We start from the raw sequence: 21,468 nt of genomic DNA, 5'->3' as shown, positions 1-21,468 counted from the left end.
CGGCCAGCTACTCCAGTCTTGCTGACTGCAGAGAGGCCCCACATCCAAACTCAAAAGGGAGAGTGGGGAGGGGTGCAGTTCAGTATTTCATCTGAAACTCGGCCGTAGTAAGCAAGTGTAGGGTTTTTGTTTTGGTTTTTTTTAAGCGGAAACTTTCAGTCACCTCCCCTGCATACAGAGCAAGAGGGGAGAAGGGAGCACACACAATCCTGAGGCTTGTTATGGCTCATTCTTAGAGTGCTAAGTCATGTTTTACCATTGCATTTGAATCAAGCCACTGTCTTCTCCCCAAAAATACAATAACCAAAATTAAAAGGCTATTTTTAATGGTCATTTATAATTCGGTGAGCAGATAGCTCCTTGCAGAATATTCATGAAGTTACCATCTTAGATGTGAAAATCAAAATCTACAAAGAAAAATAATTCTTACTGTTCTTACCTGGAGATCTGATGTCCAGCGTATAGCAATAATGCAGTTAGAAAATACAAGTAGAGTTGAACCAGGTGTTGTCTGGGTAAGGTCAGAAGCACAACACTTAAAATGTAACCTAGGGAAGAAATTAAGATAATTCACAATTAAGCAAATGAGCCTTTTGAAGAAGGATCTTAATTTGCAGCTGCTTCTTCTTCTTCTTCTTTTTAAAAAGGGTGGCTACTTTCTGCAATTTTTAAACAAAAACGCAAATGCTCTCATGTCTAGAATGTCAGGTTATAAGAAATCAAGGAACAGTAATTCATCAAGCATAAACTAACACCAAGTGTGAAGTTAATCCTTGATTATTGGTATAATCAGGGATCCACAAATTTAGGTTTATCGCACTTAGCCACTATTTGTGGTCGCCTCTTCCCTCAGATCCTTTTCTGGCACACAGGCAGAGGACTTGGGAGAGAAGCGGATCTTCTTTCATTTGCACTGGGATATGTAGACGGTAAGCAACAGTGGGAGCCCCGTTCCCACGGTTCAGAAAGGACTCCTATTGTTTCTTACCTTCTCAAAAACAGCAGTAGAAATGATATCTCTAGGGAGTCCTGTGTGGTACAGGGTGTCCTACTTGACAGAGGGCTGGGGGCACTCGCCACTGGTGATCTGGCAAGTGGATTTATAGGTGTCTAGATTATAATGAAATTGTAAGATATGAAGAGAAGGGAGGAAATGCCCACATTCCTAAGCTGTCACCCTCCTTCCCATAAAAGCATTTAAAATATTACAACTAAAACATCTTCCAGATTTCATAAATTCAGCATATATGCAAGGAGAGAATAACCAAGGAAGACTAACACAGACACTTTGAACTTCTTTGAACAGTTAGAATGTAAACCAACAAGTTGGAAAGGTACCACAAAGTCCGGAAGGATGCCAGGATGGCTAACAAGTAAATTCAAGCAAGTTATAAAGGAGGAAAATAATTCCTTCAGAAATTGGAAGGTTTGCCCAAATGATGAGAACAGAAAGCAACACAAACACTGGCCAAACAAACAAACAAAAAAAAGCAAGGTGACAATAAGGGAGGTAAAAAGAGAGTTTGAGAAACAGTTAGCAAAAAGCATCAGGGGGAATAACAAAAGCTTATTTAAATACATCAGAAGCAGGAAATCTGACAGGGAGATGGTAGGTCCATTAGATGAGGAGGGAGTGAAAGGGATTATTAAGAAGAATATGGAGATAGCGTAGAAGCTAAACGAGATCTTTACATCTGTCTTCAAGGCAGAGAATAATAAGCATATACCTGTGCCTGAATCAAACATCTTGGAGGCAGAGGCTAAAGAACTGAGTCAGATAGAGGTGACAAGAGATCTATCTAACCTGTCTTCAAAAATTAAAAAATAACAAATCATCAGGGCCAGATGGCACCCATCCAAGAGTCCTTAAAGAACTCAAATGTGAAATTTCTGACCTCCCTGCAAAAATATATAACTTATCCCTACTATCAGGCTCTGTACCAGAGGACTGGAAAATAGCCAGTGTCACGCTGATTTTCAAAAAGGGATCCAAGTGTGATTCAGGAAATTACAGGCCAGCTAGCTTAATGTCTGTGCCAGGCAAATTGATGTAAAGCATTCTCAAAGCCAGCGTGGTGTAGTGGTTAGAGTGCTGGACTAGGACCAGGGAGAGCCGAGTTCAAATTCCCATTCAGCCATGATACTTGCTGGGTTACTCTGGGCCAGTCACTTCTCTCTCAGCCTAACCTACTTCACAGGGTTGTTGTGAGGAGAAACTTAAGTATGTAGTACAGCGCTCTGGGCTCCTTGGAGGAAGAGTAGGATATAAAATGTGTGGGTTTTTTTTAAAAAAAAAAGATAAAATGGTTAAGCATATAGAAGAACAGGCCCTGCTGAAAGAGAACCAGCAAAGGTAAATCTTGACTCACCAACCTTTTGGAGTACTTTGAGAATGTCAACAGAGGTATGGATAAAAGTGATCCAGTTGACAATGGACTTTCAAAAAGCTTTCAACAAAGTTTCTCATCAAAGATGCTTCAGAAAACTTAGCAGTCATTGGATAAGGGGACATTTTCATGTGTGGATTGGTAACCAGTTGAAGGACAGAAAACAGAGGGTAGGTACATATGGACAGTTCTCTAAATGGAGGGAAATAAGAAGTGGGGTCTCCCAAGGTTCTGTACTGAGACCAGTGCTTTTTAATCTATTATATTAATTCTCCTGAGGGCTGTAGGCCAACTCCTGCCTAAGAGGCAAGGCGCCTCTTAGTACCAGTTTGCAGGGGAACAACAGCAGGAGAGAGGGCATGCCCTCAGTTCCTTTCTGTGGGGTTCCCAAAGGCACCTGGTGAGCCACTGTTTGAAAGAGAGTGCTAGACTAGATAGGTCTTGGGCCTGATCCAGCAGGGCTGTTCTTATGTTCATTTACAAAAGACAAACAAAGCAGAATTAATACAAAGCAGCTGTTTCCTGTACTAAATTATCAATAAATACAAGTCATATTTACAATTACCTTTAATTCGAGAAAACAATGCATTAAGAACACTTGACTAGAAAAAGTGACCATTATTTTCCTTGCTTCCTCTCAGGTTTGCACTCCAATGGCTGCCCAACAGTAGATGGAAACAGGAAGCTATTTGCCATAGGTATGTCAGTCAAAAATATCAAAGGCCTTAAATATGGCTCTCCTCCATCATATTCCATCTAAACAGAAAATCACGTTCTCAATGAATTATCAAAGTTAATAATTTCCTGAATTCCATCATAAAAGCACTATTCACACGGTCGCTTTCTCACTAACAGGTGACTCCTGACCATCACCCATGGTAACTATCTATATGGAATCTATTATTGTGGAAGATGCCTCCAATTGCCCAGAAATGCTTTAAAAATTTAAGCTTTCTGGAAACTCACTAGTGATGAAACCTAATTCCTGCTGTATATAACACATCAAATGCCTTCAAGCTTTAGGGCAAAAGGCAGCAATTCTATGCATGTGGTGCCCAGTGTGTTATTTGATTTGAGTGCTCTGGAGAATAGAACAGAGAACAGTAATTGGAGTATCAAGACAATCCTTCAAGAATATGGTACTCGAATTTTCCAACAAAACCTGCAGTCAAATGTTTTTCTCAAGAGAAAACCCTAAATCAAAACACAGACAAATACCGGCTCATTATGCTAGCTCTGCTTAAGATTTAGTTCAATATCGCACCATAATACCTAGTTATAACATTCACTTCTATTTAATATTACAAAAATGGGAGGTGTACATTCATTAAAATATAGGAGTGATGTGCTGGATCAGGCCAAGGCCCATCTAATCCAGTGTCTCATTTCTCACAGTGGCCAACCAGATGTGTCTGGGAAGACCACTAACAGGACATGAAGGCATACCCCTCTCCTGCCATTGCTACTCTGCAACTTGTTTTCAGAGGCACACTGAGTCTGAACCTGGAGGTAGCCCATAGCTATCACGACTAGTAACTACTAGTGGACTGCCTTCTGTGATTTTATCTAATCTCCTTTTGAAGTCATCTAAGATAGTGGCCATCGTAACATTTTGTGGCAGCAAATTCCATAAATTATGTACTACATGAAGAAGTATTTCCTTTGTTCATTTTTTGAAATGAATGGCAACTGAACTGAATTGAACAAAGCAAATTTAATTTGGGTTCCATTCATCCCGAAACAAATGGGCTACGGAACAAACAGGAATTCATTTTTTGGAACCCTGATTTGTACCCTTTCATTTTGAGGGCTGATTTTAAGAACAACCACTCTGAAAACAGGGTTCAAAAAAGGGAATTGAGACAATATGAATGGGTCTCAAAATGGGGGGGGGGGGCAGAGCTCAAAAGACAAATGAGTTGTCTTATATAAAACATTAAAGTATTATTGTCAGGGCTACTATATCCTACATTGCACCATCTGGTTGATTACACATAATGCTGCAGATTGGCGGTTGATCTCGCAAGTTTTTAAAAATTAGTTAAAGGCATTAGTGCTTGAGAGTAACGCCCCCCTTTTACCCATATACAATTTCCCCTGTCTAAACTGTTCCCTGCAATGGCTATTAGCCCCTCTGGCAAAAAGAAAGCAGACACCATAGGGAGATAGAGGAAATACCACAGAGAGGAAGAGTTTAATTGTTCCCTCTTGTAGTGCCACTGTCTGGATTCAAACCACATTCCCATCCACTACAGCTGATCTAAACAAACACACAAATATACACATGTGCACACGCCACTTACCAGTCTCTTGCATCACACTAGCCTGATTCTGAAGCTAAACAAAATACTTTGCAGGAAGATAGTACTGTTTCTTTGTAATGAATCATCCTTAAATAGTCCCTTATTACCAATCCTATCTTCCTTCTCAGATAACAGTAAACTCCTTGAGAAGCCAGCTGATGATGTGCCTGCCTTTAAGATGACTTTACTGATATAGAGCAACCAAGAAATAAAAACCATATTCAGGCTCATAACATTTGATTATTCTGGGGAACTGCAGTGCAAGCCAACTACTGACTCACCCAATCAACACCTTCAGTTATACTAGCAGGTCAACATAACTTTAGTTTTAGTCAAAAAGATGTGGAAACTTAAGCAAATTAAATGAACTGTGAAATATTTAAAGGCATTTTAATTTAAAGACCAAGGTTTTCGTTCGGTCTTTCAAAAGATATTTATCACCACTGAAGTACCATAATTTTTCCAAGGTCCGTTTGAACTCTTTCCACCAACCTTCAAAGCATTATATTTGACTGAGACTTTTTAGTTCTGAGTCATGAGATCCAATACCCTAATCATTGCTTACTTAGATATCCACAATCACCAATGAAGCTGCTGATGTTCCCATTTTTACATGAACACATAATAAGCTTAAGAACTACTTGACTACCTCCAATGTGGCCTTATGGAATGGTGAAGTCAAGTTTCACAATTTAAAACGGAAGAAGAAAGTACATAGAGAAAGACCAAAGATTCTCCATCCTGGAACGTACATTCAAGCAATATAAACACCCTATTGATAAAATTAGGGGCTTTCATTGAGGGCAGTGCCACAATTCAAATCTAAACTGTGGTAGCTGGTGCAAAGATATGATTAAAATATCTTAATACTAAAAGTGTGTATGTGCGCGCATGTGCATTTTATGTAGTTATTAAGTCTGGTCTAAAAGGCTAATTGGGTATTTTTGTAGGAAACATGCTTTTTCCATTACTGATACCTGATGGAATCCTACAGCAAATCTCAAATATCTATATCAATATTCATAGAAACTATATGAAAACCAATCAGCATCAAACTATTAAAAATATAGGTAGACTTCATTGCTTACGGGTGTTCTGTTTCTTGCCTTCTACCGCGAGTAACCAAACTGCAAGTAATGAGGCATTATGCCTTTGGAAAATGGGTGGTTAGGTTCCAGAATAGACAAAAAAGGTTTTAAAAAAATAGCAGGAAAAGGTGACATTGTTTACTGTACTATGCTCCACAGGGTTTACATGTGACCAGAAATGCCTCCCAAATCGATGAAATGCCCCCCAAACAGCAAAAAAATCACGGGGGGGGGTTTAATAAAAAAGAAATGAGCCACAAAATGGTCCCTCCTTACAAAATAGCAGCTGGAAGTGAGTTCTGCAGTCACATCTGGCCCTCTAGGGACTGTGAATACATGGGTTTTAACCCTTTTGTATACGCAGATAATGAAATTTGCTGTGAATAGCAGTTCCATGTATAATGAGGTTCACCTGAATGTCTCTAGCACATATTGGATTAATCAGCCACCTGCTTAAGCTTCATTTCAACCTCTCAGTGAGGTTAACTCATGCTGCCCAGAGAAGACTTGCCAATCTAAACTTGACTGAAGCTTCCATTTAAACAGACTGTCATCTATTCCATGGATGTTTTTATTTTGCTGCCTGCAGGGATTGACACAAATCAAACAGCAGAGTGCTAGATGCAGAATGAATGGTCAGCCCTCGGCATCGCAATGCCTTAATATCATCATCTGCATGTGGGAGTGGGGGAGGCAGCCATCCATCCAACTCTCACCAAATGTCACAAACTCCTAACAGTGATTCCTTTAAATTTTTTTCATCTCTGTGCGGAATGAGTTTTGTTCTGGGCAGTAGTATCAAAGCACTGTGCGCGCACATGCATTCAACCTGAGCGGGATCTAAAAATAACTGAGTGGACTTTAGAAAAATTTGTGAGCACATGCACATGCCCACACCGTAGTGGGAACAGTGACTCCTAAGTAGAGATCACAGTCAACCTTGATGCAAGGCTGGAAGCACCTTATGAGGATGAAGCACTGAATTACATAGTTAGTGACTAAAGGAAGACTAAGAAGCATGGAAGGATCAGTGCATACAACTCCAAGAGTTCCCATGTCTTTAAAACACAAGCCACCTTCAGACGTAACGTGAAACCATGGGTCCAATGAACCCACGGTTCTACGCTCCCCCCTCCTGCATTTGGATGAAACTGAGAGCTCCCTCTCTGCAGTCTTGCTGACTGCAGAGGAGGAGGAGGAGGAACTGGCTGCGTGGGCTTCCTTCTCTCATGAACGACAGCCCGCAAAGCCAATAGCAGCCAGAGCACTTTCCCTCTACCCATCCGCAGTCTGATGAAACTGCAACTCCAGTTGTAGAGGAGGGAAACTGTGGTGCCAGTGTTCGGACATAATGCTGGCACAAGCCCAGACAGCAGACCTCACTACAAACCAAAGGTACAAAAGGCAATTTGGAGAGGGAAATCGTGGATCCATTTCTTAACTAAACTGTGGCTGCCCATATTCAGCTGCAGAGTTTCCAAAACTGGAGATGAAGGGGCTTGTGATTTTGTCTTATGTGCAAATGCGGCCATAATGTAATGCAGATTATGTTTGAGGAGTGGCTATAGTATGGGTTAAAAAAAAGCCAGAAAATAGATATATCCTTGTTATGATAGCTTACTGCATATTACATAGACACTAACTTGCCATTTTTCTCCCCATCCCATTTCCAGATATTGAATGATGAGAATGCATGTCAGCAGCTGCCACAGAGAAGCTAGAGTTGACTACTTACTGAAACTGTTTTATTCCAACATTCCTCCGAGGAACTAAGGAAAGTATACATGGTTCTTTCCCTGCCAGTTTATCTTCACAACAGCCCTATGAAATAGGTTAGGTTGTGGGAGAGAAAGAGTGCACACGTGAACGAATGGCCTGGGATCACCCAATGAGCTCCATGGCTGGTTAAGGGAATTGAGCCTGGGTCTCCATAGTCCTACTTCAACACAGGCTTCTCTAGCACAAGTGCTCACATGCATGCTCATAATTCAATGACTGGAAATAATTTGTGATCTGTACAAATAAAAAGTCATCATAGATTCAAAGAGAAAGTTTTCACATCACTTCAAAGACAATATATTTATTTATTTAACAAAATTTTATACCGCCCAAAACCTACATCTCTGGGCGGTTTACAACAACAACAACAGTATATATTCAAGACCTTTTCTTATATACACAAGTTGAACACAGAGAGATCGGAGTGGTATTGCAGCACCCTGAGACCTGTGTGTCCAGCTGGTCTGAACTGATTCTGCGTATGTACTACTGTGTGTGCTTAGGTTCTGAACACAAACAAGAGGGAACTATGCTTTTTGCCAAGTTCCTTATTGCCCAGAAAGCCCCTACGTGCACATAAAGTGTGTAGATACAGGTTTCATTCACACCTTAGATGAGAACATGGAGTTCAGGAATGGAGACAACAGGTACAATCATGAGACTTTTCCACATGTATTCAGAGTACAAGATCATTGTGTGAAAAGAGGCTTCCATGGAGACTATACACACAATCAGCTGCAAGTAAGACAATGCCTGAAAGGATAAGAGAAGGATGCTCTGTTTATTGTTTCTGCAAAAGGTGGTCTCAAATGGCAAACCTTAACATGCCAAAACTGGTGGGCAGAACAGCCGTCAAGGTCACTGCAGCAGCTTTTAGCGACGACTCTACTGCTTAAACCAATATCTCAGCATTCATTCTGTTTTTATGCTTGCTGCAGTCTCTCTCTCTCTCTCTCTCTCCCCCCAAATGCTATGCTGCAGGTTTCCAATTTTTCCTGCCAGAACCCTCTACCCTCAGTTTTCACTAATATAAGCAACAACATTGGGACACTAACTGCAGTTCTTGTTTCTATTTCTGTAAATAACATTGGCTAAATATTGAAAGAGATAGGACGAGCCAGTATTCTCTGTGATCAGAGTGGAGCCTTCTCCATTCTGAGAAGAAACTGGGATTTGCACACTGATCTAAATATCTATCTCAATTTCTTTGTGTTCACTGGCCACTCTCTGCTTAGGGAATCCAGGCCTTGATAATTATAAACAACAACACCAAAACACACTTCCAATTTCTAAACTTTTATAATAACTGGCTTCTCTAAAGTGATGATTATCATTTCAGTTGCAGATTAATATAGAAATATTAAACACAGATAAACAAACATCACAAGAGGGTTTTTTGTTATTACTTGCAACGCAAAGTATATGTCTCCAAATATACTTGGTAGAAATTATAAAATCACTGCTTGGAATATCCTAGCTTGGAAAGCCATGGTTTACACCCAGGGGGTCTCAAACTGGGGGTGAGGACTTCCCAGGGGGCCCAGAAAACTTAAACGTGGGTCCAAGGCAACTCAGGAGGAAACTGTTAGGAAGTCAGGGGCCTTACCAAACAGGTCCAAGTTGTGGAGACAGTGAGGATGATGGGGGGCAGATTGACACACAAGCCAACAACCACTTGACTCCTTTGCCACTCACAAAACCAAGGGCAGGCACTTCTTTGGCTGATGGGTTAGGGGAGAGTTCCTTCTCAGGAGATACTTGCTATAGCTCATCTAGAGAGTGGCAAAACAAGTGCCATTACTGTGCCCTCTCTTGGCTTTGTGAGCAGCAGAGATGCTAGGTGGTTTTCAATTCCTGTCTGCCTCCCCGTGCCTCCGAGGGGTTGGAGCAGCTCTTCACTTTACATTCTTGACCATGTCTCCTCCTGAATTCTGGATTCATGTGTAAGCTGAGCACAAAGAATTAAGGGAGAAAGCTATGAAAACACTGATTCTCTTTGCTTGATTCCTACTTGGGTGAATCAGAGTTTTCAGCAGTTACTGCTATAAAGAACAGATTGACTTTTATTAGAGAATGTTAGAGGGAGGGGCCACTGAGCGCTCAAAGGAACGGCTTGCCCTCCTAAATCCCAGAGGAGGGGAGCCACCCACACGGCTTGCCCCGCTACACCCACGGGGGGCAAGCCAAGCCACCGCATCCCATGGGGGAACGGCCCGCCCTCCTAAAACCCAGAGGAGGGGAGCCACCTACAGCTTGCCCCACTACGCCCACAGGGGGCAAGCCACGCCACCGCATCCCACGGGGAAATAACTCGCCCTCCTAAAAACGCAGTGGAGGGGAGCCACCTACGGCTTGCCCTGCCACGCCCACGGGGGGCAAGCCACCATACACTCCACCCTACCTTGGTAGAGAGGAGCTCCACCAGAGCTGCGGACGAGCCCAGCGAGGTTTCTTTTTTCCCCTGCAGGAGGATGCCAGACCACCTGGAGACCCCCAGAGGACACCCCGGACAATGTGCCACCCCCCACCCACAAGTTGAGACCGGGTTCCCCCACTCTCCTGGCTTGGACTCTATCCTGGACTCTGTCCAGATCCACATATGCGTGGAACCGAAGGAGGACTTGCATGCATTGGCGATGCTTTGCAGCTCGCGACTATCTCAGATGGACACTTATTTTCTTAAGGCTGTCTTGACCTGCATGTATGTATGTACGTATGTATGTAACCTCCTGCTTCGGGAATGTGATCTATAGTATATCTGCATGCTAAACAAACCATGCCAGCACAGCGGCTGACCACGCCAGGAACTCCTGCTGACAACGCCCCTGGAGGACCCCCTGGACCTGGAGAAGACCCTCTGCCGTCAAGGACCCACGCCCAGAGGCTGCAATTGGCAGAAGACTGGCACCGCCCTGCCGGCCACACGCAAGGTGAGGCTGGGATTCGTCCCTCCCTTGGACCTTTTGGACACTCCTCTCACTGAAGTCCTTTCACCGGACTCTACCCAAACCCGTAGGTACTTGCGTACAGTGATGTATTCTCTCTGCCTTTGCAACCACACATTCGTTGGTACGCGGCCGTGTTTTATCAGGAAACTCTATTCACTACTGCTTTTGTAAACCATGTGTTAAACGTTAACTACTAGTGAAAATAACTTGGAGCCTGAAATTAGACTGGCAGTCTCAAAGATAAATCCCATGTTTTAGAAACAAAGTAGCAGCAAACAATCTCATCCTCACTTAAAAGGGAAATGGGCTTTTTTCATCTCTGCTAAAATGAATCATTGGCTAACATCCTAACAAAGCGTATGTTGTCCTAACTTCAGTGAAGTGCTAGCCTCTGCATTGCTCTGCTGTACTTCCAAACTGTGGGTACTCTTCCACTCCGAAATACTTTTCGGAGCTTACCTGCACTCTAGGAGCAGTCTGCTTGACTCAGTGCCATGTTTCTGGTCTGCACATCATTAGTTAGGAAGTCAGCTTCCTAACTAATTTAAATATTGCAGGGGGTCACACAGCTTTACATATTCTTTTAAGGCAGGCCTGCTCAACCTAGGTCCCCCAGCTGTTTTTGGACTACAACTCCCATAATCCCCAGCCACAGTGGCCAATAGTCAAGGATTCTGACAATTATAGGCCAACATCTGCAAGAGGGCCAAAGTTGAGCAGCCCTGTTTTAAGGGATCACAGTATCAAAAGTTTGAGAAACCCTGGTTTAAGCAATTGGGAGTTCTCCCACAGGCTCCATATCCTCCTCTGCACCTCACCCCCTATCATCACCACCTACTTTTTACTGAGCAGTCTGTCTTAACATCCACACTGGCAAGCCTCGATTAGAGCCCTGCTTTCAAACCATGATTGATAAAATGGTCTGAAGTGAGTTAGCAAACTGGGGTTTGGCAACAAGGTGCTAGTCATCATTTTCGAAGTCCGATATCATGGAAAATTATGGCTAGTGGAACTATTATGTGGAAGAGGGAACGTGAAGGTGGGAGCATGTTAGCCTGCAGGATGCTCTGAATTGCCAATCCAGTGGTTATATCTCAAATGATTCAGAAAAATAAACAGCAGTTTCTATGGGCAACACAAACATCATTTAGATGTTATAAAATCAAGGTGGGAGGCTGCACTTGAGTACAGTCTCCAAAAAGAGGTGTGAAGGTGCTCCCGAGAGTGGAACAGTCAGGAATGTTTCTTGATCATGGGTACACCAATGGAGGAGTCCCAGATTAGAGCAAAACTTTATTGGTGAGAACCTCTGCCTCTCCAAGTGCCAACTTCTTAATTTTCAGCAAAAGTTCACCTTTCCATTGCTAGTTTCTGAAAGGTTTATGTCCTCCTCATTACACCTTCAAGTGGAATGTGGTCTACTCTTCCCAGCTTTTTTCTTTCATGGCCATTAGATCATGTTTAACTATCATTATTAAGAGGTGTACTGGTTTTTAAAGAATAGAAACAGTCAGATAACTACAGAGATGGTCCCAAAACCCACCCCACCCAAGAGAGAAGAAAAACAGCTGTTTAAAAAGGTGTTAGTTTTTTAAGCTAGCAAAGCAAGCAAGCAGACATGATAGTTATGTCTGTTCTTAAACAATTGTCGTCATGTTTTCCAGGCAAAATACAAAGTGCTGGATATTACCTTTAAAGCCCTGAATGGCTTAGGTCTGGGTTACCTGAGAAAGCGCCTTTCTCTAGATCTACACTGCTCTTTAAGATCATCAGGTGGTGTAGCAGATTAAAGTCTTTGTCTCAGAGCAGCTCACATGAGGGGGGGAATGCTGAATCATCCCTGGCAAGCTGCCTGGCTAGGCTTCTCCTAAAACAATCTTTATTTCTAGTAGAATTAAAATGCTGTCACCACCACCCCTCTTATCGACAGGGTTTGAATCTCCCTGGGCTCAGGATGAAATCTCAAGGAAAACTCTCTCTTTTTTTGCTATTGGATAAAAACCAAAAACCTTCCATGTGTAGGCTTACACGTGATGAGAAAGCAGATAGCTGCTGAGCACTTGAGGACACTTTTGCAACAGAGAAACCCCCCTTCCACCACCACCACCCTTTCCCCAAAGTTAAAAATAAACTCTGAAAGGTTTGTAAAAAGAAAAGAACAAAAGCACCTCCAACAAAACCAGTTTTATTCAATTACTAGACTGCTTCTGTCTGAGGCTTCTAGCTTTCTTAGATACACTCAAAAATCAGGGGGGTAACTATAATAGAGCAAGGGGAGACAATTGTCTGGGGGGCCCCAAGAGGCAAGTCACATGACCGACTCCCCCAGCCACGCACCCGGCCGGGCTTCCTTCAGTTGTATTCATCCTCCAAAATTGATGTGAGTGTTAAGACCTGGAGCTACCAGAACAGCATGTCTTTCTCTAGCACCATTAAACGACTTGCATCGTCCACAATTTACAAAACCTTTTAAAATATAATTTAGGATGATGTTCTATAAAAGTTTTACTATGCTTTTTGTTACCACTATTCAGGCTCAATTAAGATTTTTTTACTTCATGAGCTGAGCTTGGCGGGGGGGCTATTTTAAAATCTTGTCTCTGGGCCCACTCCAACCTCACTACGCCCCTGTCAAAAATACTTAGTAAGTTACAAAAATAGGTTGCCTTAGGCACAATTAAATGCGTGTAGAGTCTTTTGCAATGTCCTAGGTAGGGTGGGCATAGGCTAGTGTTTCTTATTTTAATTACAATAAAGGTAAACAATAATAGAACAGTATCAGGAATATGCAAAAGCACACACATACAAAGAAATATAAGTTCCTAACTCACAGTCTGACTAAACAAACTGTTCGCTATGCTGAATATCCTTTTTCTTGAACTCACCCAATTCCTGATGAGAATCAAGCTTCTGGCATTCCTGTCTCTCAAGGATCTTCAGTTATTCCATGAAAGAAACCTCCATGCTGGCTTCGACCACGAGGGAGCAAAACTCCATTGCCCTTCACTAAGCCTTTCTGCATGTGCTTCTCTCCAACAAAGACTGCTCTTCTTGTTCCCAGAATTCCCAGCAATTGCTTTCTAGGACCCATCCACCTGGTGTACTCTTTGGCTGCCCTGGAGTTCACCAGACTGTCAGTAAAAACTCCCCATTAACTCTTTAGAGGGAGGGGAGGCTGATCACTACAAGAGGTGTTCATAATAGATGTTTATCTCTCAAAACCATTTCTACAGGACCACTTATACATGTGAAAGCTAAATTACTGGAATGTATCTTTGAAAAGCATTCAGGAACTCCAGTTGGTGCAAAATACTGCCATTGGGATGCTACTGGGAGCTTCTGGGGTGAAATCTGTCACCCATTGTTAACTTTATTTTATTTGTTAAATTTCTATACCACCTTTCATTAAAACAATCTCAAGGTGGTTCACACAAAAGTTAAGAGTATAAAAATTACATTATTAAATTATTAAGCTAAAATATAAAAATACAAATCTGATTAAAAGATTAAAAAACAAGCACAATATAACCATAAAAAGATTCAAAGCAGCAGCAACAGAAACAATCATATAAAAGCCTGGGTAAAAAGCCAAGATTTCACTTGCTTTCTAAAAACTGTGAAACTGTGGGCATTCATTGAGGAGTGATTGCCCACTGGGAGCACATTCCAGAGTCTGGGGGCAACAACTGAGAAGGCCCTGCCACACATGCACAATTCCCGAGCCTCCCTCATTGTCGGCACAAAGAGCAGAGGTCCCCACAGATGACCCTGTCAAGCAGGCAGCAACCCTTGGGATCAGGTGGTCCCTCAGGTATCGAGGACACAAACCGTTAAGGGCTTTAAAGGTCAAAACCAGAACCTTGAATTGCACCCGGAAACAAATTGGTAGCCAGTACAGTTGTTTCAAAATAGGTGTAATGTGATCCCAGCAGGCAGCTCTAGATAAAATCCTAACTGCTGCATTTTGTACTAGTTGCAGTTCCCGAATATTCTTCAAGGGCTGCAGCCCCACGCAAAGCATGTTACAGTAATCCAGCTGTGATGTGACTAAGGTGTGGGTAACTGTGGCCAGATCTCAGAGAAAGGGATCTCTTGAGAAAGGGATGCAGTTGGTGCACTAGACAAATCTGTGCACAGGCACCTCTGGCTACCATCTCCACCTGAGCTTCCAAAAGCAGAGCTGGGTCCAGCAATACTTCCAAGCTGCGTACTTGCTCTTTCAAGGCAAACGCAATCCCATCCAGAATCAGTAGAATATCCTCATCCTGATTGGCTCTCCTACTGACCATTACCTCCATCTTGTCTAGATTCAATCTCAGTTTATTAGCCCACATCCAACCCATCACAGCCTCCAGCCCCAACTCAGGACATCCACTGCCTCCCTTGGATCAGGTGACAAGGAGAGAGAGAACTGAGTGCCATTTGCATATTGCTGGCAACTCTGTCCAAGTCCCTGGATGACCTCGCCCAGAGGTTTCATGTAGATGTTAAACAGCATGGGGGACAAAACCGAACCCTATGGGACTCCACAGGCTAATGGCCAAGGAGTCAAGCAGTAGTCCCACAGCACTATATGGTCTACCCTGGCTTTCACTTGCTTCTGAGTACAACTCATGGTGCTGGTTCTTACCTTTAAAGCTCTAAGTAGCTTGCACCCTATGTACCTTATGTACAATTAATGTACAATTACCCTATGTACAATTAACTGTTGTGTTAATTGTATTGCATTTTTACTGTGTCTCTTTTATTGTACTAATTCTTAATTGACATTGTCAGAAGTTGTATGGTGGAAACCAGAATACATACTTGAAACATAAGTTTATTTATTTAAACACCATAAATAAATAAATTTCAACAGTGTGAGACAAGTTCTGAAATAAGAGCAGCAGTCGGGTCGGATCCCACAATGGTAGCAATGTGTGTGGTGCCAACATGAGAGATGATGCTTGTGAAGAAGAAAATGAGCAGAGTTGTTATTCCTTAGAAGAATGTTCTGAAGATATAGAAAGAGACTTCTATACTTCTTCTGTATAGTAGAAGTATAGTACAATGTAGTCTCTACTAGAGGAAGAAACTTTTCCTACTTGTATAGGAAGATCAACATGGCAAGAATAAGGACTAGTGACAGATCAAGTGGAACCACAAAGAGCAGGTACCTTCAGATATTACAGGGAGCGATAAGAAGAAAAAAGCCAACTGAGCTCCTGCTTGCACTTTTAATGTAAAAAAATCAGCTTTTATGTGGAGAAATGCATCAACACCAGATATGGGAAAAGCTCATTCACCTCTCCACCAGGAAGATGCACAACTTTGTGCATCACAAAATGGGAAAAGAAGAGGTGTGTCCAAAGCTACCCTAAGTTAGCAATGATATCTAGGTGAATGCAGTCCTTAATAGACTTGGCCTGCTCCTTCAAGTAAGAACACCCCCTTCAGATTCTTCAGTGATGAATCTTCAGCATCTGTAGTTCGTCTTTCATTATGCTGTCTGTGAACCTACAGAACACAGTCATTTTTATATGTCCAGTTCAAGATTAGAAAATGATCCACAGACCATTATTGGCTCACTTTGACTACAAAGATAGCATGTACCATTCAAAAACTGTTCTTCCCAGGTCATAAGCTTTTGTGTTTGGGCTAGTTCACAAGCTATGTTGCCGACTGTGGCTACCACTACATTACTTGGCTGAGTAGAAAGCCTTGCAGAGTATATGCTCATTATCCTCTTATGCCAGGCCATTGTGGCTAGGGATGAAGGCAGCTGTAGTCCAACAGTATCTGGGGACCCACGGTTGGGAATACCTGCAATTCCCTGACAAGAGGAGTAAAGCCTATCACAGACTTGCTATGTTAACTAACTACAGGAATTCACCTTTGTTAACATTTGACCACCCCATGTGCATGCATTTTAGCAAGAACTGGTAAGGATGGAAGAAGGAGCAGAAATAGACTGCACAGAAAATTTCAAGTGCAGGAGGAATGCTTCAGCCCTCATGCACTTTTTCATTGAATTAGGTAGCTAATTTTCTCTGCAAAGAACCCAAGATAGTGATTGATCATCACACCACAGAAAAGTTCTTTCCACCGTATGCATGATCAGAAAGAGACACAAGACCAAGTCATAAGATTATGTGTTCACTTAAAAATAGCCACACTCTAAAATAGAACATTTGAACATTAGATCTGTCACTCAGTCAGCGTCTGCCTGGGCATGAAACACACTATGAAGAGCGAAGTGTTTAATCAAGACTTCAGTTTTCTGTCCCCTGAGCATTTCACATAGAAGGGAGAAAAGGACACTTATTTTCTGGTGTGCATGCATGTGTATAATCTATAATCTAGTGACTGTTCACCAGTGTCAAAAGTGTAATGTCTAAGTATACCCCTAAATGTTCTGTCGCAGAACAAAGTGGCTACTGGATGTACTTTGGGGGCAATGCTTGGGTAAGGCCAAAGTCTGAATGTTCTCTCCTTGAAGGAAATTTAGCAGATGGAAGAGGGGAAAGAAGAAGAAAGTGGACACATGGTGTAAGCAAGTTAAGTTGTAAATTGTAAGCAAGGCTTCCTCAGCCAAAGCACTTCTAAAGTGATGGGAGGTCTCTAGTAAGCTTCAAAAATTTATGCAGTAGTATTAATAATCACATTTTATTTTTAACTATTTGCTTCTGCAGGACAGTTAACCTAGTCCTATGCAACTTGAAAGTTCTTTTTGAGGAGGTTGGGATTAATTGACCTGCCATTATTTGGCTATGGTACAATATTTTATGAAATCATTTTAATTGCATCATGGTGCCATCTGATAGCAAAGGCAGGAGTTAGGGGAACTTCATCCTTTAGAAGTCCAGGTTATTTAGGAGTAAGACACAGACAAATCCACCCTGCGAAGTATTTCAAAAAGAAGCTTTTTTTAAAATGTGATTCATTTGTTTAATTTTAGTTTAAACAAAATTTATATTTGTGTCAATCATGAACATATACATTATTAGATATATAGCATAGCAGTGTATCAAATTAGAAGTGGGAAGATCCCGTTCAAATCCCTGCTCAGCTACAAAGCTCACTGGCTGATTCTGGGACAGTCAACATCTCTCAGCATAATCAACCTAAAAGGGTTGTTGTGAGGATAGAATAGAGTGGGGGGAGAACCTTATATGCTGCCTTGAGCTTGAGGGAACTGTGGAAAAGAAATCTAACTTCTTCTTATTGGAATATAAGCAGATCATAATGCATTTCTGAAGGTGCAGATTGATGCTACTTGCCAAAAACCTAAAAACAGTCAACCGTGTAATGGTAAGACAGTTTGAAACATGTTAAATTTCCCGCCCGGGTGAAAAACAGCATGATGTACAGGACACAGACAACAGTGTCTATTTTGCCACATTAATATATATTTGGAAGACAGTCACCCTGGATGCCTTGCATAAGCAGGCAATCACTCTGCCTAGCAGATACAGAGTTTGGCTTTGCCTTCAGTTTCACTTTTCCTGCCTCAAAATGGAGGTTGCTGCCTTGGAGCTTTTACACCTTCAGCTGGGAAAAGATGAAGGTGAAGCCAAACAGTGTCACTGCGTGTGTGTGTGTGTGTGTGTGTGTGTGTGTGTGTGTGTTAGATTTGATGAGAGCCTGGCCCCTCTCAACAGAAGCAGGTTCCTTGGAGAGGTAGCCTGCTAAAATGTCTGCAGTCTGACAGGGGTCCATGGAAAAGAGAGTAGGGGAAATAGAAGCCAAGTAAGAAACAATCCTTGTTGGGGGAGAGGGATAAAAAAGGATCTCTCTCACCAAAAGCGGTAGAGTTCAGGAAAAAGGCTGTGGGCCAGAGGAGCAGGAGCTCCTCAGTTATCTTGTCTGTAGGAGGAAGACAGGAAAGGAACTGGAAGGCTCCTCCTCCCGCTGCCTGCTGGGTAAGGAGCCTACACTAGCTTCCTGTTCACTTGATCTATTTATCTGAGGGCAATCCTGTCTATTGGAGCAAGTGTTGGAAACCCATCATTGTGAATGACTTCCGACACAATGTGAGGAATAAAAATAGTGCCAGCTTCTCTCCTGCCTGTGCCAAATAAGTACCTACAGGGGTTGGGGTATGGGGGCAAGGCAGATGAAGGGGACAAAGCTTCAGAGGCAGAGTTTCTGGTAATGCAGAGGAAGGGGCCAATTCAGCTAAACTGAAGCAGGATCTCCCCAGGAAGTCCTATACTGAATAAATATTCATGGTGGTGGTGGTGAATGGAATTGGAGGCCCCCAGAAGTGCTGAAATGGCCCCCAAATTGGAGTTGGCCTGCATAGTCCTACTGTTTATCTGTACAGTACAATATGAGCTTGGCCTATAATTCCTGAGCATTTTTTGCAGTGACAATGAACCAAATATCCTATTTATCCACAATCAGACACCAACGCTTAAGGCAGAACCACCACACCCTTCCCTCTTTTTTTAAGCGTCAGGTTCCTTTACTTAACAAACCAGTATTTCTCTACAATTTGCCACATGTCATATTACAACAGCCAGCGGCTACATAGCATGCTATAATCTGTAATGAAAATCAGTGTGTTGTGGGCAACAAGCATGTATGTAGATAATTATCACACACCTGCAATTATGGGATTAAAACAAAACGACTAGGCAAAAAAAACCCACAGGGCTTTGTGGTTGCCCGGAGTCAACACTGATTTGACGGCACACTAGGCCAAACCAAGCAACACCTTATCATTTGCACTACAGAGCACTGTGCCCAATAGGCAATGGCTGTGAATCTTTTATTATCTGAGCCTGGTTTTACAAGGAAACATAGCCAAGCATAATGGGTGAGCTGTATGCCAAGGCGCAGACAGAATTCATCCCATATAACTATGCAGCAGAGAAGTGCCAATTTCTAATGAACCAAGTTCTCACAAATACTGCCATGGCAGCAATGTTCTGGAACAAGGTGGATGAACTCCAAATTAATAGATCTCTGTAGCTGGGGTCTGATGAGGGTTTGAACTCCCAAGTCTGCATAGTGTAACAATCTGAATGACCATGTCATACTGACCTAGACATTCCTACCACGTTTACTAAGGCTTGTATTAAGCTAAAGAATCAGAGACCTCAGTCAATTTGGTAAATTGACACAGTACTCTGGCACAGAGATAAATTGCATGTGTTTGTCTCCAAGTCTATGATCCACATGATGTATCAACCACTATCTATCTATCTATCTATCTATCTATCTATCTATCTATCTATCTATCTATCTATCTATCTAACTAACTTATTTTCATACCACCCAAAACTTCTGTCTCTGGGTGGTTTACAATCAAATAAAAACAAAAAGTAAAACATTAATTAAAACATTACAACAATTTAAAAATTTTCAAACAATATTTGAAAGCAGCATTAAAACCATTAAAACAATATTAATTAAAAGCCTGGTTGAACAGATGCATCTTTAAAGACTTTTTTAAAGCTGTCAGAGATGGGGAGGCATTCCAAAGCCTTGGGGCAGCAGCGGAGAAGGCACGACCCTGAGTGACCACCAGATGGGCCGGTGGGAAATGCAGATGGACCTCTCCAGATGATCTCAGTGGGTGATGGGGTTCATGACGAAGAAGACGTTCTCTTAAATACCCAGGGCCCAAGCTGTTTAGGGCTTTATAGGATATAAACAACACCTTGAATTTTGCCCAGAAACCTATTGGCAGCCGGTGTAACTCCTTCAATATTGAAGTCATCTCTCCAAGATGACCCAGAGACCAACCTGGCTGCCACATTCTGGAACAACTGTAGTTTCCGGACCACATACAAGAGCAGCCCCACATAGACCGCATTGCAGTAATCCAGTCTGGAGGTTATGAGCAGATGTACCACTGTTTTGAGGTCGTTCACCTCAAGAAATGGATGCAGCTGGCGTATCAGCTGAAGCTGATAGAAGGCAGGATGCCTCTGAGTACCAGCTGCAGGGGAGTAACAGCAGGAGAGAGGGCATGCCCTCAACTCCTGCCTGTGGCTTCCAGTGGCATCTGGTGGGCCACTGTGCGAAACAGGATGCTGGACTAGATGGGCCATGAGCCTGATCCGGCAGGGATGTTCTTACGTTCTTAAGGCATTTCTGGCCACCGCCTCAACCTGGGAGAGGCTTGGATCCAGAAGCACCCCTAGACTGTGTACCTGTTCCTTCTGGGGAAGTGTGACCCCACCAAGAACAGGCAGATCAGAACCGTCTCTTGAGTTCCGACCCCACACAATGAGTACCTCCGTCTTATCTGTATTCAGTCTCAGTTTATTATTCCTCATCCAGCCCATCACTGCCTTCAGGCAGGCATTTAGGGAGGTTATGCCCCCTCCTGATGATGCTGACATGGAGAAATAGATTTGGGTGTCATCCGCATACTGATAGCACCCTGCACCAAATCTCCTGATGATCTCTCCAAATGGTTTCATGTAGATGTTAAACAACATCAGAGACAATATGGAACCCTGAGGAACACCATACAAAAGTTCTGATTTTGAAGAACAGCTGTCTCCAAGGGACACCATCTAGAACCTGCTCGAGAGGTAGGAGCGGAACCACCGCAAAGCAGTGTCCAATTCCCAACCCCCTCAGGCACTCCAGCAGGATACTATGATCGATAGTATCGAAAGCCGCCAAGAGGTCCAAAAGGACCAACAGAGTCACACTTCCTCTGTCCATTCCTAATTGGAGATCATCCATCAGGCCGACCAAGGCAGTCTCCACCCCATAGCCAGCCCGAAAGCCAGTTTGAAATGCATCAAGATAATCAGTTTCCCCCAAGACTGTCTGGAGCTGAGAGGCCACCACCCTCTCAATTACCTTGCCCAGCCACGGAAGGTTGGAGACAAGCCTGCAGTTGCTCAACTCTGAGGGATCCAAGAAAGGCTTCTTCAGAAGCGGTCTATCTATCTATCTATCTATCTATCAGAGAACATGTGGTAAGCCGCACCGTTCCAATCAGCTTGTCCACATCCTC

At 42.7% G+C, this 21,468-nt stretch overlaps 1 protein-coding gene across 1 annotated transcript in view; it reads right to left on the bottom strand.

The window, feature by feature from the left end:
* The window catches only part of RNF145 (ring finger protein 145), a 104,510-nt gene that overhangs the window by 53,266 nt on the left and 29,776 nt on the right, over nucleotides 1–21,468 (bottom strand). Inside the window, exon 3 of the mRNA XM_053297539.1 lies at nucleotides 440–548. Within this exon, the coding sequence (XP_053153514.1) occupies nucleotides 440–548 (109 nt within the window). The remainder of the gene's footprint in view (nucleotides 1–439; nucleotides 549–21,468) is intronic.

Source organism: Hemicordylus capensis, chromosome 2 (assembly GCF_027244095.1).
Source record: "Hemicordylus capensis ecotype Gifberg chromosome 2, rHemCap1.1.pri, whole genome shotgun sequence".
Lineage (NCBI taxonomy): Eukaryota > Metazoa > Chordata > Lepidosauria > Squamata > Cordylidae > Hemicordylus > Hemicordylus capensis.
This window is presented reverse-complemented; position numbering and strand designations above follow the sequence as displayed.